Source organism: Halichoerus grypus, chromosome 4, assembly GCF_964656455.1.
Source record: "Halichoerus grypus chromosome 4, mHalGry1.hap1.1, whole genome shotgun sequence".
Lineage (NCBI taxonomy): Eukaryota > Metazoa > Chordata > Mammalia > Carnivora > Phocidae > Halichoerus > Halichoerus grypus.
In genome coordinates this window covers 65,890,982-65,905,671 of record NC_135715.1, presented here as the reverse complement: position 1 = coordinate 65,905,671, position 14,690 = coordinate 65,890,982, and the positions used below count along the sequence as shown (strand labels likewise).

Sequence of the window (14,690 nt, the reverse complement as noted above, 5' to 3'; positions counted from 1 at the left end):
GGTTCATAAAGGAAGAAGGAGTAATGTATGCTGAACAATATTATATTGGATGAGCTGGCACTGTTTTTCCTACATATATTGAAAATTTGCTTCTGTAAATTGCTTGTTCATCTCATTTGCTCATTTATTCAACTAGATTATTCATTAGTTTCTTACTGATTTGTAAGAGCTCACTTTTTAAGGAAACTAGCCCTTTATCATATGTGCTATAAATACTTTTCACTTTGTTATTTGTCTTTTGATTTTGCCTAAAATTTTTGTCTGAAGTTTCCATATGGAAATTTAAATGTTATATAATCAGGGGCACCTAGGTGGCTCAGTCAGTTAAGTATCCAACTCTTGATTTTGGCTCAGGTCATGATCTCAAGCTCAGCGCCGGGTGTGGAGCCTGCTTGAGATTCTCTCTCTCCTTTTCCCTCTGCCCACCCTGCCCCAAGAAATCAATCAATCAGTCAATCAATCTTATATCATCAGATCAATCAGTTTTCATTCATTCAGCATTTATTACGTACCTAAAAAGAGCCAAGTAGTGTATCAGGTGCTGTGAACATAGAAATGAGTAAAAGCCATTGCCTTGAAAGGCTAACTTATGGGGTAAAAAAAGTTACACACTTGCCTGTTACCAGAGAGTGTCATATAGGCCTTCACAGATGAAATTGGAGCTGCTTCGGGAAGAATGCATTGAAATTCCCTGGTCAGATAAGAAGAGAGGCAGGGAATTTCCTTGAGCACAGAAGCATGTGTAGGTACGATTTCTATGTTGTCCTAACTGAGAATTTTAAGACTGATGATATATAGCTCATAACTGAAAAAAATGAAAAGACAAGAATCCTTGAAGCCTCTTCTCAGGATTCCCAAGCCCTTGGTTATTATACTGAAAGATAACAAGATAACTTCGATATGTTAGAAGCTCAGATGTGTTGAGGGAACTGAGATAACAAAAGCAATACCTAGAAGCCAAACAGATCAGTCAGCTGTATCCCACTTCCAGCTGTATCTGGCACAGAGCTTCAGCTGGTTCTGTAAAATGTGTGGCCTCTGACTAGTGCAGTCTTTTTTTTTTTTAAACATTTTTTTATGTTATGTTAATCACCGTACATTACATCATTAGTTTTTGATGTAGTGTTCCATGATTCATTGTTTGCGTATAACACACAGCGCTCCATGCAGAACGTGCCCTCTTTAATACCCATCACCGGGCTAACCCATCCCCCCACCCCCTCCCCTCTAGAACCCTCAGTTTGTTTCTCAGAGTCCATCGTCTCTCATGGTTCGTCTTCCCCTCTGATTCCCCCCCTTCATTTCTCCCTTCCTACTATCTTCTTTCTTTTTTTTAACATATAATGTATTATTTGTTTCAGAGGTACAGGTCTGTGATTCAACAGTCTTGCACACTTCACAGTGCTCACCATAGCACATACCCTCCCCAGTGTCTATCACCCAGCCACCCCATCCCTCCCACCCCCCACCACTCCAGCAACCCTCAGTTTGTTTCCTGAGATTAAGAATTCCTCATATCAGTGACATCATATGATACATGTCTTTCTCAGACTAATGCAATCTTGATTGGACGTTTCTTCATTGTCCTCATCTATAATGTGACGGAGTTGGACTTGTAGGCCTGTAGGGTGCATTCCATTTCTGAAGAACTGTGATGGTTTAGGAATTAAGTAGGCAGTTATAGACATCAAGATCAGAATTTCCTATTTAGCCATGAAATGGCATCTCAGTGTTGTGGAAAGCGTAGAGACCCACGTACCTGTTTCCTCCTCATGAAATTAGGTTCAGAATGAATGTCTTGCCCACCTCAAGACTTATGAAAATCAATCTAGAAAATGGATGTGAAAACAATATCTTATATAAGTATATAGTACCATTAGCATTTGCAGCAGGGAGCACTAGCAATAGTGAGCTCAAAAATATTTTATATATATAAGTAGAATCCTAATACCATGAACATGAGCATTTTCAAGTTTTTTTTGAAATACCAGAATTCAGTTTTATTAATATTACTTTAATTGGACCTCTGATTCCTCTTGAAAACCTTTTTTACTCTTAAAAATTATAATCTATTTTAATGGCATTGACTGCACCTCAAGTCAACCCACATTTATTTTTTATTTTTTAATTTATTCATTCAAAACAATCCAGCTGTGTGCCCAGACTTTCACATTCTCTAAAGTTCTTCAAATGCTTCCTGAAGTACCATTTACCCAATTAGTATTTTTTATTTAAATTATCTTTATTGTTCATTTTCACCTCTCTTATTTAATTTATACATCTATCCCATAAAATGCACTTGATAAAACTTGTAAGGTTTCATAAAAGAGAAAGGTGTCGATCAATCAAGTCTAAGAGAACAGAAAAGGAAAGAAAATAGGAAAATGTAACCAAAGAAAAAGTTCACACTCAGAAATGCATGCCATAAGGATTCTAACCAGAACTTTTCAAAGAGCTCTAGTTCTATTGCTTTATTAATAGTTATTATGAAAACAAAAAAGAAAGATGAGGTTCTAGTAAGAAGAAATCAATAGTAAACACTGGAGTGAACAAGATTAACCAATTCTGTTTATAATAATATTTCTCAGAGCCTTTCATGAGTAAATCTCCATGAGTATCTGTCAGGATCTTTGTTCCATATCATAAAGTCACAGGTGTGTGTTTGTTTTTTTGTTTTTTGTTTTTTTCAGGAAAACAAAGCTTTTTGTGGTATTTAAGACTGAGACAAATTTCTCTCTTTAATATTCAAACAGGGGAAATTGAGTGATAGAGTAGAGAAAATCCTCAACACCAGTTCTTCAGTAAATTCAATTGTTTTATGTAGACGTGGTAATGTTACACGTATGATTTGCCCCCAATTTTATATTGAAAATAGTTCTTTTGCAAGCCATGTAGGCTTTATAGCAGTTTTAGAAAATGATAATAATAATAATATAATAATAATAAATATATAAATATTTATATTTATATATATAAATTGATATATAAATAATAAATATATAATATGAATATATAAAATATATATAATAAAAATAATAAAGTGCTACAGAGGTGGAATTTTTATTTTTAATTTTTCATTGTTATCTGCATCATTTTCTCTTATCTGTTACAATGCCAAGTTATGGCATACAAACCGACAAGAACAAAATCATAATACATCTAATAGCAAGTTCTAAACTTTCACTTAAACCTTTTCATGTAGAAACACTTAAAAAGCATAGAGGTGGCTATTTCTAAAAGCCTACTGTTTGAGAGAAAAGGAAACTGGTAATAATTACTATGGTAATTATGATAAAAATGGAAAGAGATTACAAAATAAGCTTATACGTTTTATTAAGTAGAGTTTTACTGTTTCACCAGATTTCCTACCTTATTCATTTGCTAAATCCAAATGGCTTTGACGTTGCATTATTTGCTCAGATTTTAAAAGGATAACAAACACAACCGTATCAGATTATACATAGGTAAGTAGATCATTATAGGTAGGTAGATGATAGATGGACAGTTAGACAGATAGGCAGATAAATAGACATTATACGTTTGGATCCCATAAGAAAATGTCATCTGTGATGAAATTTTTGTTTCCCAGACATTTTCAAGCATTTTCCCTTCAGATGGTTTATTGCTTCCTGATTACTAGAGCAAAATAATAGAAAAATAGTAAGTACAAACTAGATCATATACATTTGGTTATATAAAATTCATTTCTAAATGCATTCGATAAAAATTCACAATTGGAAATTCATTTTAAGAAGTTACGAATGGAGGCACGTACATACTTTCAATACTCTGCACCTGTTTCCTACAAAGTATTATTCTGTCAGACACTCCAAAACAATGACTTTGATGAAACTTGAGTAAAATAAAAAGAGCAAATATTTATTTTATCCCTTTTCCAGTAGTTGGGGAGAAGGCTGGAAAAGATTAGAGGAAGGGCCTTGTTCCTTTTTCAAGAATGTTTTGTGTGGTCTTGCAGAACAAACAAAATCTCAGATAAGGTCAGTCCTTACGGATTGTGCAGCCATTTTATGCACGTGAAAGATCCGTTAGCCTATTCAAGAGAGGACAAAGTATTAAACATTTTAAATGCTTTGAAAGAATAGTCTTTTAATATTGAGGTAAAAAAACAGATGTCTGCACATCTAGACAAGCATAAAATATGTAGGCTATCTGAAATCAAAAACTATCCCAATTCAGTAACAGCTCACATTCATTCCACTATAGTAAGTACCCTTTTACCAAAAAAAAAAAAAATGAGATATTTGTTTTAAATATTATTAATATTCTATGTGACATTTAATGAAATTACATTGCCTTTTTATATCTGTGTAAAAAGATTTGAGAGATGAACAGTGAAATTTAACACAGAATAAAATGTAAGCCTTAGAATATTTAAAAAATATGTTTAAAACCAAAGTTCTTCAACATTTTTTAAATAGTTAAAACAAAGTTTTCAAAAATTTTAAAAAATAATTAAATTGTTTAGTCTTTGTTAAGTCATAATTAAGTTAAAGAAAAATGAGCATAGTTTACAAATAATATTAAGGATAAGAGCCCTTGCAAATAAGAGTTTTTTATGGAAATTCTAACAGACTTTTAACTGCTGACATCATTGTGTTATTTGAATTAGTCCCATGGAACCAAAAGAAAAAGCTTCCAAACAATTTATAAATGAATCTTTCTCTCTTGTGTAACATTACTTGTCCCATTGAAACACTCATTTTCTACTACTTCTCTTGTTAAAATTAAGCCCTGGGGGGAACTTCATAGTTAACTAGTAATACTAAATTTTGAATAAAGGAGTTCTATATTATACTTAGTATTCATCTTTTGTTTTCTCCATAAATATTTATATATAATAGTATGCATCCTAAAGCAAAATAATGTAGCTACTAGGAATCATGAGAATGGACTCCGTGTCCCATAAACCAAAATCAGACAGAAACTAAAGCTAAAACAGTTTATTATTTGAAATCATAAGGACTATATGCTAGAAATTCTTTTAATGATTAGGTGTGCTAAGAAGTTTGAGGCAATGATCCAATTAACACATGCTTTGTTGGGGGAAAAAAAAGTATGCATATTGTATCCTGAGCATTTTACTGTGTGCTCCACTCTAGGACTAACATCATCACTGGGATGATAGGAAAGGTCTTGGTGGCCTTACACAATGCTTTCTAGGGACTCGGAATTGTCTGGATTATTTTCATCAGACTTAGGTTTGTAGTTTTACTTAATAAAGAAAATGTATGCACCATTTGTATAATAACAGAATGGAACCAGCATTCCAACAGGGTTTCCATATGGGTGATTATTATCTTTCTCACTGTGGGTGACCCTCTTGTCTTACTAAGACAAGGTTTTCTCTAATATGGTTGTCACATGGTCAACTGCTTCACCTTCTCCTCATTGGATTTCTTGTGATCAAGCTAAATGTTCATTATGGTTATTACTAAGTAGGAAGGAAAATGACATTAAAAGTCTTGGTTTCGCCTTGACAGTTTAAACTGGATCATTCCTAGTAATCCAGTTTACTGAAACTTTTGGTAAAATCCAGAAACTTCGCATATATAAATCATGTTCCTGAGAGATTTTTAGCAAGTGTAAGGATCCATAATTAATATTAAAATCAAATTTGATAAAATGTAATACAAAATTATTTATGCTCTATGGTTAAAATGAATTAATGGTAAATACTTTCAGCATAAAGAGTTATAATATAGAATGTTTAATATAACTGTATTAAGTGAAATGCTTCTTTTCACTTCTTAACAGCCAATCGGTGCTTTGAACCCAAAGAGAGCTGTATTTTACGCAGAGCGTTATGAGACGTGGGAAGATGATCAAAGCCCCCCCTACCATTATAATACGCATTACTCAACAGCAACATCTACCTTATCCTGGCTTGTTCGAATTGTGAGTATCTTCATTAAGTTACTATACTTGTTATTTGTTTTAAACAAAGATTAGAGGCCAGTGAAATAGAAACGAGATTTCAAACTCTAGCAAAACCTGAATCCTTTTTTTAAAATGGGTTTTCTCATTTACAAAATCGGGTTAGGAAGATAGATTATTGTGCGCTTCTTAAGCCTAAACCAGTTATAAAAGGAACCAGACTCTTGGAGTGCATCCACAATGTCCACTGTTTCTTTTGTTCACTGATGGTTGCAAGCTGGCTCTCTCCCCTGGCCCTCTCAATCTTGCTTCTTGGGCAGGACAAATTTAGAACAGTTTCTAAATGTTTTGAAGGCTTCTTTCTGTTTCTTTCTCTTTCTCCCAACACATTCAAGTCTCTCTGATCTTTCAAATACATATACACATCTATATGTACACACATACCTGTACACATACGCACACACACAAGCTTCCTTGCGCCCCAACCAGCACTGCAGTTACTTTCCAGTTCTCTCCCTTCATAGTCACATGTAAGCACAGCCTCCACTGAAGTGCACATGTCCTGTGCTTCTCTCTGCTTTATCACCTCCCATTCAATCTTTAGCCTGGCTGATTTAGGTTCCACACCCACCCCTTTACTGAATTGTTTTTGCAGAAGTCACAAGTTATGGGGCTAGAACTTCCCATTTCTTACCATGATGTATCTGAAGCATTTGGCACCATTGCTCACTTTCTCCTTCTTGAAATTCTTCCCTCTCGGGGTGCTTTGGTGGCTCAATAGGTTAAGCGTCTGCCCTCGGCTCAGGTCATGATCCCGGAGTCCTAGGATTGAGTCCCGCATCGGGCTCCTTGCTCAGTGGGGAGCCTGCTTCTCCCTCTCCCTCTCCCCCTGCTTGTGCTCTCTCTCTCTCTCTTTCTCTCTCAAATAAATAAATAAAGTCTTAAAAAAAAAGAAATTCCTCCCTCTCATGACTCCTCAGACAATATCCTCTCTTGTTTTACTTCCTATCATCCTAACTGCCCTACCCAGTCTCATGCTCAGAATTTTTTTTCTCGATGTTTGTGTTCCCCAGGATTTTTCTGTATACTTTATCTGGGCTAGGCCGTTCAATGATAAGCTGATGCCTTCCAGCTTCTGTCTTCATTGCAAGTGTTTTTCTTGGGCTCCCGGCTTTTATTTCCAAGTGCCTACTGGATATTTCTACATGAACACCATGTACACCATTTCCAAAAATGAACTCCTCATCTCCCTCACAAACCTGTGGTGGTTCTTCCTGCATTTCCTATCTAAATAAATGGTGTGATCACTCACCCAGTTACCTGATCTAGATATTTTCTCTATTTTACCAGCCTGTTACATCCAATCAGACATCACATCAGCTAGGTTCTTCCAACTAAGTATCTCTGCAATCTGTCTCCTTGGTCTATTAACTCTGGCATTTCCTTAGTTTAGGTTCCCATTATTTCTCATCTAGATTATTGCAGAAGCCCTTAACAAATCTTCTTGCCTTTAGTCTTAAGTCTTGCCTTCTTCAATCCAGTCTAGTTAAGAGCAGTTACTGGAATCAGATGGTCTGAAATTTTTTTTTTCTATAAGCAACTGAAGAATGTTAAACCAAATCTGTAAATCAATACCATCAATAATGTCTTCTCCCCTTACCAAAATATACCTTAGACCACTCTGTTTCATGAGGCTGACTGGCCTCAGAAACACATTGGTAGAGGACATGAAAATGTGTGTACATGGGACCACATCTTATATTTTCAAAGATTTTTTTTCCTCTACCTAAATGACAGCTTTAGTTTGGAGGTCCTTCTCAAACATTCTCTCTCTTATGGGGACAAATTGAACTTATAACAAATACAGTATGAGTATCTTTTAAGTAACTTGTAAATCGCTGATAAGTAATATGCTACAAACAATTACTGTTATTACAATAAAAGATTTGTCAGAGTTATGATTCAGTTTAACTGAACAGAGATTTTGTATTTTTATAATCTTAAAGCAGTATAAGTAGTTTTAAAAAGTTTAGGTTTAACTAGCCTATGAGAAAATAAACCCAAATCTTATTTAAAAAATAAACTCTGTAATTATAAACTAAAGGAAAATACATAAAACTTTCTTTTTTAGACCAAAGTTACTAGTCTGATTTGTCCAAAGATTCACCTTAATTACATGAACCTGGATCCTTTTATAAAAATGTTTCTGAGCTAATGTTTCTTAAGAAATTTTTTTAACTCTAGCACTTTTAAAGACTGAGAATTTCTATTTATTTTCTGTTAATTTTTGAAGCATATAAGATTTAAATAGGTGCCCAGTTACCCCTATAAACCAACCAGAACAGAGCACTTTAGTTTATGGGTTGTAATAATTTTTTAATACTCTCCAGATGTAGGAAAATAATTCACACTCACACAGGAGTTAAAGGCTTTTCTGAATTACAGACACACAGGTATATTGAGAACTTATAGCTTCTATCCTATAGTATCAGCCACAGGTCAAAACGAAACACAGAAACACAAAAAATTACCATTCAAGATCTCAAGGAGCTGGTGTCCTTTACAATGGACATAAAATATGTTCTTATTTGATTTGGGCTCACAAATAGGCAGACAAGAAAACAAAAAGACTAATAAATTATCTGATCACCAAATGGTGAGATCATAAAACCAAATTCTCGGTCATTACCACCACCAATGGGAAATGACTGATTCGCTGTGCATGTTATAAATGTTATAACAACAAAATTAGCAAAGGGGGTTAAAAAAAAAACAAAACCTAGAGAAACAGTGTGTCAGTAAAGTTCAAGTTATGTTTGCTGCCCAGAATTCACTCTACAGGACAAGAAAAGACACACCCAGGATTAAGCGGCCCTTGAGATTTACTTCCTAAGCAGCACGGTCTATCTGGCTTCATAGAGTTCACGCTCAAAGGGACTTCCAAAACTGTTACAGAAGGAAATTTTTAGAAAACATTGAAGCCAGAGATATTCATCCTGGGAGGCCTTTTCACATCACCTTGGGTTCCATCAAGGACAATCATTGCTGTAAGTGAGCCACTGCCATGGGGAGAGGAAGACACCTCTTCTATTGGTGATTAAAAGAAAAAATCATTTCAGAAAGAACATTATCATAAAACTGGACTGTTTGAGAATTAATTGAGAGTATATATATGATAGTATTTTAAAATATATAAATTGGTATTCAATAGTTGTATGTAATCAAATTCGTCTGAAGTCAGATTTATGACTTATTTATGTGAGTCCATAAAAATACTTGCTATTAGGGCACCTGGGTAGCTCAGTCAGTTAAGCATCTGAATCTTAGTTTTGGCTCAGGTCATGATCTTGGTGTCCTGGATTTGAGCCTCGTCTCAGGCTCCTTGCTCAGCAGGCAGTCTGCTTGAGGATTCTCTCTCCCTCTCCCACTGCCCCTCCCCCCACTTGCACATGCGCGTTGCACATGCACACTCTCTCTCAAAAATAAATAAATAAATCTGTAAAAAAAAATACTTGCTATCAACAGCTTGATTTAACTTAAGACTCTTGTATCCCTAATAAAGCTAAATACTTTCTCAAATCATAAATCATAATTCATCCTTAAGTTGATTTATTATTCCAGTGAAATGGAGTACAAATTTGAATCTGTACAAGAGTATGGCAGAAATTCTGTGCATATTTATTCTATAAATCCTCTTTCAGTATTATCTATAACAGTGCTGTGCAATAGAAATATAATGCAAGCCACTTACGTAATTTAAAATTTCTAGTAGCCACATTTAAGAGTAAAAAGAAACAGGTGGAATTAACTTTAATAAACACATTTGTTAACCCAGTATATTCAAATGTTATGCTTTCAACACATAACCAATATAAAAAATTTTGAAGATATATTCTACTCGTTTTTGTTTCTAAGTCTTTGAAATCCAGAATGTATTTTTATATTTACAGCACATTCATTGTGAAGGAGCCATACCTCAGGTACTCCATAGTCACGTGTGGCAAATGGCTACTGTATTGGACAGAACAGATCTACAGGATTGCTTTTATGGGGACTCATTTAGCCAACACATCTTATGCCGTGCTGTTATAAATAGAAGTATCCCGGTCTAATAGCTTACCAAGTGTCTAACGTAATGGTCCAGGGAATTGTGATTTCCTCCCTCCCATCCCATGGAGTTTATGAAGTAGAAAATGCATTAAAATTCATGTCACTAAGAATTTGTTCATAAAAACAAAATACAGAGTATTTGCCCTTTACCTTTCAAGTCTTTTGGACCCAAAGTCATTAAACTCATTATTAGTTTCAATCAATATGCGTAGTATAACAATGATGATAACTGCTTTAAAATGCTAATCAACCACATACCTCATTTCTTTAAATTAAAAATACTATTTTAGACAAACTACCAGTGAAATCACTTGTCTGAATTACAAGACCCTGAAAAGGCTGGTTCCTTGATAGCTGCCATTGGGCAAATGATGAATGAACTATTAGAGTGGAGTTTGGAGTTTCTTCAGATATTAACTCGTATAAAAGGCACATTTTACTTGGAATGTTTTTACTTTAAATCTTACCCTGAACATACAGCATATAACATACACACAGAAGTAATTAAATCTTACCCTCTGACCTTTACATCCCTCAGCGACATATCCACCCTCTAAATTCACTATATTCCACCTAACTATTCAAAACTCGTTTGTCAAACATTTAATCATAATCTTTAAGGAAGTTAAATAGGTCATGCAACAAAAGTTCATTTATAAATCAGTTATTTGGAATTTGGGACTTTTAAAAATAAATTATGGGTTTTTTGGAAAGCCTACCCAAGAGCCTATATCTTTAAAAGTATGTATTTGTAGTGGAAAAAATAGTAGAGACACTTTTACAGGTATTGTAATTAAAGCCCAAAGATAATGCTACTGAATAAAATAGTGTTGTCATGTTTGTCTTGAATACTGATGCTTAAGGGACAATGCAGATTTACTTAGAGGAAGATGAGGAATTCTGTTTTTTCATTATTTTTCTATTATTATATAAGTTTCAGGTATACAGCTTTATAATTTGACATCTGTATTCATTACAAAGTGATCACCACCCCAAGTCTAGTTACCATTCATCACCATACAGTTGCCCTCTTCATCCACTTCACCCACTGTCCAAACCCCTTCTCCTCTGGTAACCACTAGTCTATTCTTTGTATCTACGAATTTGTTTTGTTTTATTTTGTTTGTTTATTTGTGTGGGGTTTTTTTTTAGATTCCACATGAGTGAAATCATGCAATATCTGTCTTTATCTGATTTATTTTGCTGAGCATATAATACACTCAAGTTCCATCCGTACTATTACAAATGGCAAGATTTCATTCTTTTTTATAGCCAAGTAGTAGTCCTCTGTATAAATTCTCCACAACGTCTTTATCCATTCATCTATCAGTGGACACTTAAGTTGTTTCCATATCTTGGTTATTGTAAATAATGCTACAATGAACATAGGGGTACATGTATCTTTTCAAATTAGTCTTTTTGTATTCTTTGGATAAATACCCAGAAATGGAAGAGCTGGGTTATATGGTAATTCTTTTCTTAATTTTTTGAAGAATCTCCATACAGATAAGGAATTTTTAACCAAAAGCCTGGTTTATAATAGGTATATAGGTTAATTAAAAGGACTTTTTGAAGATTCTAAAAGATACTTCTGGATTCCTTCAAAAGGAATGGGAGAAAACAAACTTCTGGAGTTAGACAAGGCACAATACAAATAATGGCTCCTCCATTTCCTAGAATGTGACCCTGAATTTTCTCAGATGTAAAACAGGAATAATTATACCTACTCTAAAGGATAATCACAAGAATGGGAGTTACTGATTTCAGTAATACAGTGCTGAGCACAGAAAAGGTGCCCAGTTGTCTTTGTTCCCTTCCCTTTGATCTTTATTATGCTTCATATCACTTCAAGATACACACCTTTTCTTTGATAGAGTTATGTTCCAAGCACTGCCTATTCCCCACAAATGGGGTTTGTTTCAAATGAAAAGAAGGCAAAGAAGAAAAGTACAGCAGAGAGGGACTTAAGAAAAGATTCTTATGATATTACTGAGCAAATATCATAGAAGACAGAAGACAAAAGGGGTTGAGTGAAGAGAAGAGGGGCAGGGGAAGGAGGTTAGATTGCCCAGGATGGAGTTAACTGGTCTGTAGTCATTGAAAGGCAGGAAAAGTTGTTAGTGTCCTCGTAGGGGATAAGGGTTGTGATAGAATTCAGTAGGACAGGTACAACTACCCAGTGCGGGCCTGGTTAGTTTGGTTTTCTAGTACTAAGACAGGGTTGGAAGATACAAAGTGACCTTAGGATAGATGTAATTAGGAGAAGGAGGTCTGCCATCAGCCATTCATATCGTAGGATCTAACAGGAAGCACGTAAAATCCAACAAATGCCCACATTTTAATTTCTGAAATTTCTGCTTAATATGTTTTCATTTGTACATCTTCCGAACCGAAAGTTTTTCTAATAGGATGATAAATTATCTAATATGGTAATGTACACATAGAAAATGGTTCAGTCAGCATATGTTAAGTAAAAAAATACAGAAGTTTTTTAAGCTTAATGTAACAGTCCTCTCTGTTAGTCGGGCATGAGTCAAATGAAAAAAGAAAAGCCTTCCACTGTGCCTTGAAGTTAATAAGGAAACACATGGAAAAAGGTAATCTCCACGGTATTCAGAGCTTGAAAGATCAATACTCACTTAGAAACAAATAGGTTATCAATTTCTATTCGTTCTCCACCACTGTCGCAGCTGGAGGCCTTCAGGAATAATGAGAATATATGTCCGTAATGTAGTATGTGACCTTAAAACAGTTGTTAATCAGATCTTTTTAAAAGCTACTTAAAACTGTGAAATGTGGAATTCTTCCGTATTCTCTGCTTTTGGGTGCCACCAGTTTCATAAACTTCATGACCAGAAATAAAAGCAATTCTTTAATTTCAGATTTCTTTTTACTGTGCCCATCTGTGCTATTTTTGGCATGTCTTTGTTAAGGTTTGAAAACCAGGAAGGATTTTATAATTTAGGTCAGGATAGAGATAGATTAGCTTTTAGTGGCTGATGATAAAAAAAAAATAAGGCTTTGATGTATAAATGGGGCTTCACTCACATCTGTGTAATAGGTTAAAAATCATAGAGACAAGTGCGATCCTTCTAAATTAATCTCTGCCTATGACTTGCAGAGAGAGAGAGAAAAAAAGAAAAAGAAAAAAAAAAAAAAAACACCTGACATCGGCATCCTAGAGCAATGAAGAAGTGGATTCTGTAGTTACAACTTTTTGGTCAAATGAGTAGTTAAGAACTGACAAAAACTATCTTACTCTTACCCAGCCACACCTAATCTCCCAACAGTACCTGTATGTTTAGGTGCATTCAGGAAACATTTATTAAACACTGACTGTGAGCCAAGCATGGTACTTGGTGCTAGGGATACAGAGATGGATGAGACCCAAGGCAGTAAGAGTCTGGTCAGGTTGTCAGTCTGGCTTCACATGAAGCCCAGCCCAGCAATGAAGACTTGACACACTGCATAAAGCTGTAGTCATTTTTATAACTGTGTCAGGTGAGACACTTCAAGCTTTCTCAATATTATTTAATTGTATTTAATTCCCGTAATTATCCCTGAGGTGTTGTCCTTCCCAATTAACATAGATGAAGGACCTGAAGCGGTTACTTAACACAGCTACTTAAGGTTAAATAACTTGCCTAAAAGAAGTCAATGGCTTGTTCCACCAAGATTCCAACTTACATCTGTCATATTTCATTCAGTTTGCCATTTGCTACTTCTAGAATTGTTTTTATCCCCACTTGCACTAACTCAGTGATAGGATATGCCGCATTAATTACCTAATGTTCATTAGTGAGCTAAAAATCTGCAAAGCAAATTAACTAGTGAAGGACATCTCGTAAAATTTTTCTTCCTAACTTAATTTCGGTGACATCTGTCTGTCTTTCATGTCACTTAAAATCTTAAACAGCAATATGGGCTTCCTGGATGCAGATCTGATTTTCAGGTGAATCAATAATACAGCCCTTCTCTATATATTGTTATATCATTCTTCTTCCTATCTTTTAATCATACTTTACTGTCATCCGATACTGATCATGAAAAATCGGTGGATCTGTTACAAACTCATAACATTGATGACATCCAGCCACACTAAATTTCAGGAAGAGACTGAGGAAGATGAATGGTTGTAGCTGTTGCCCAACAGCTGGCCCTTAACGACCAATGACAACAAGAAAAGTTCAAAGGGGCCCCATAATGTTTTATAGATAATAAAAGAATTAATAGGGATTATATATTAAAGAAAAATAACTGTTCAGGAAAAAGTCATGTCAATTTCTTAGCATTATTGAACCTAGAGGTGACATGTCATTCATCCTAGACTTAAGAGAGAATTAAAACCATGGAAAAAGAAATAGATATTCATCTGTGTTATACTTGTAGTTAAGTAAGAAATCCTTGGTAAGAATGAATGTCATTCAGAAGTGAATTTAATGACATCAGAAATAATGCCTCTCTCCCAATATAAGAAGTATACAAGAAGCATTAAAATTAAACACATTAGGACCATGTGATAGTCATTCTCAGGTTTCCTGCTATGGGAACATGTACTGGGTGGCAAATACTGTGTTTCTGCGAGGTGACAGTGACAGAATACTGAAAGGACTGTAGTGTATCTAGTCTCATTTGCACAGTATTTCATTTATTTCTTTGCCAAATTATACATGGAGCAACTTCTG

The 14,690-nt window shown here is 34.8% G+C and overlaps 1 protein-coding gene across 5 annotated transcripts in view; it reads left to right on the top strand.

Annotated features, from left to right (window-relative positions):
- NBEA (neurobeachin) overlaps window positions 1-14,690 on the top strand; it is a 694,224-nt gene that overhangs the window by 605,819 nt on the left and 73,715 nt on the right. For all 5 annotated transcript variants that reach the window (XM_078070461.1, XM_078070460.1, XM_078070459.1 and 2 more), the window contains one exon: window positions 5,776-5,916. In XM_078070461.1, coding sequence (XP_077926587.1) covers window positions 5,776-5,916 — 141 coding nt within the window. The remainder of the gene's footprint in view (window positions 1-5,775; window positions 5,917-14,690) is intronic.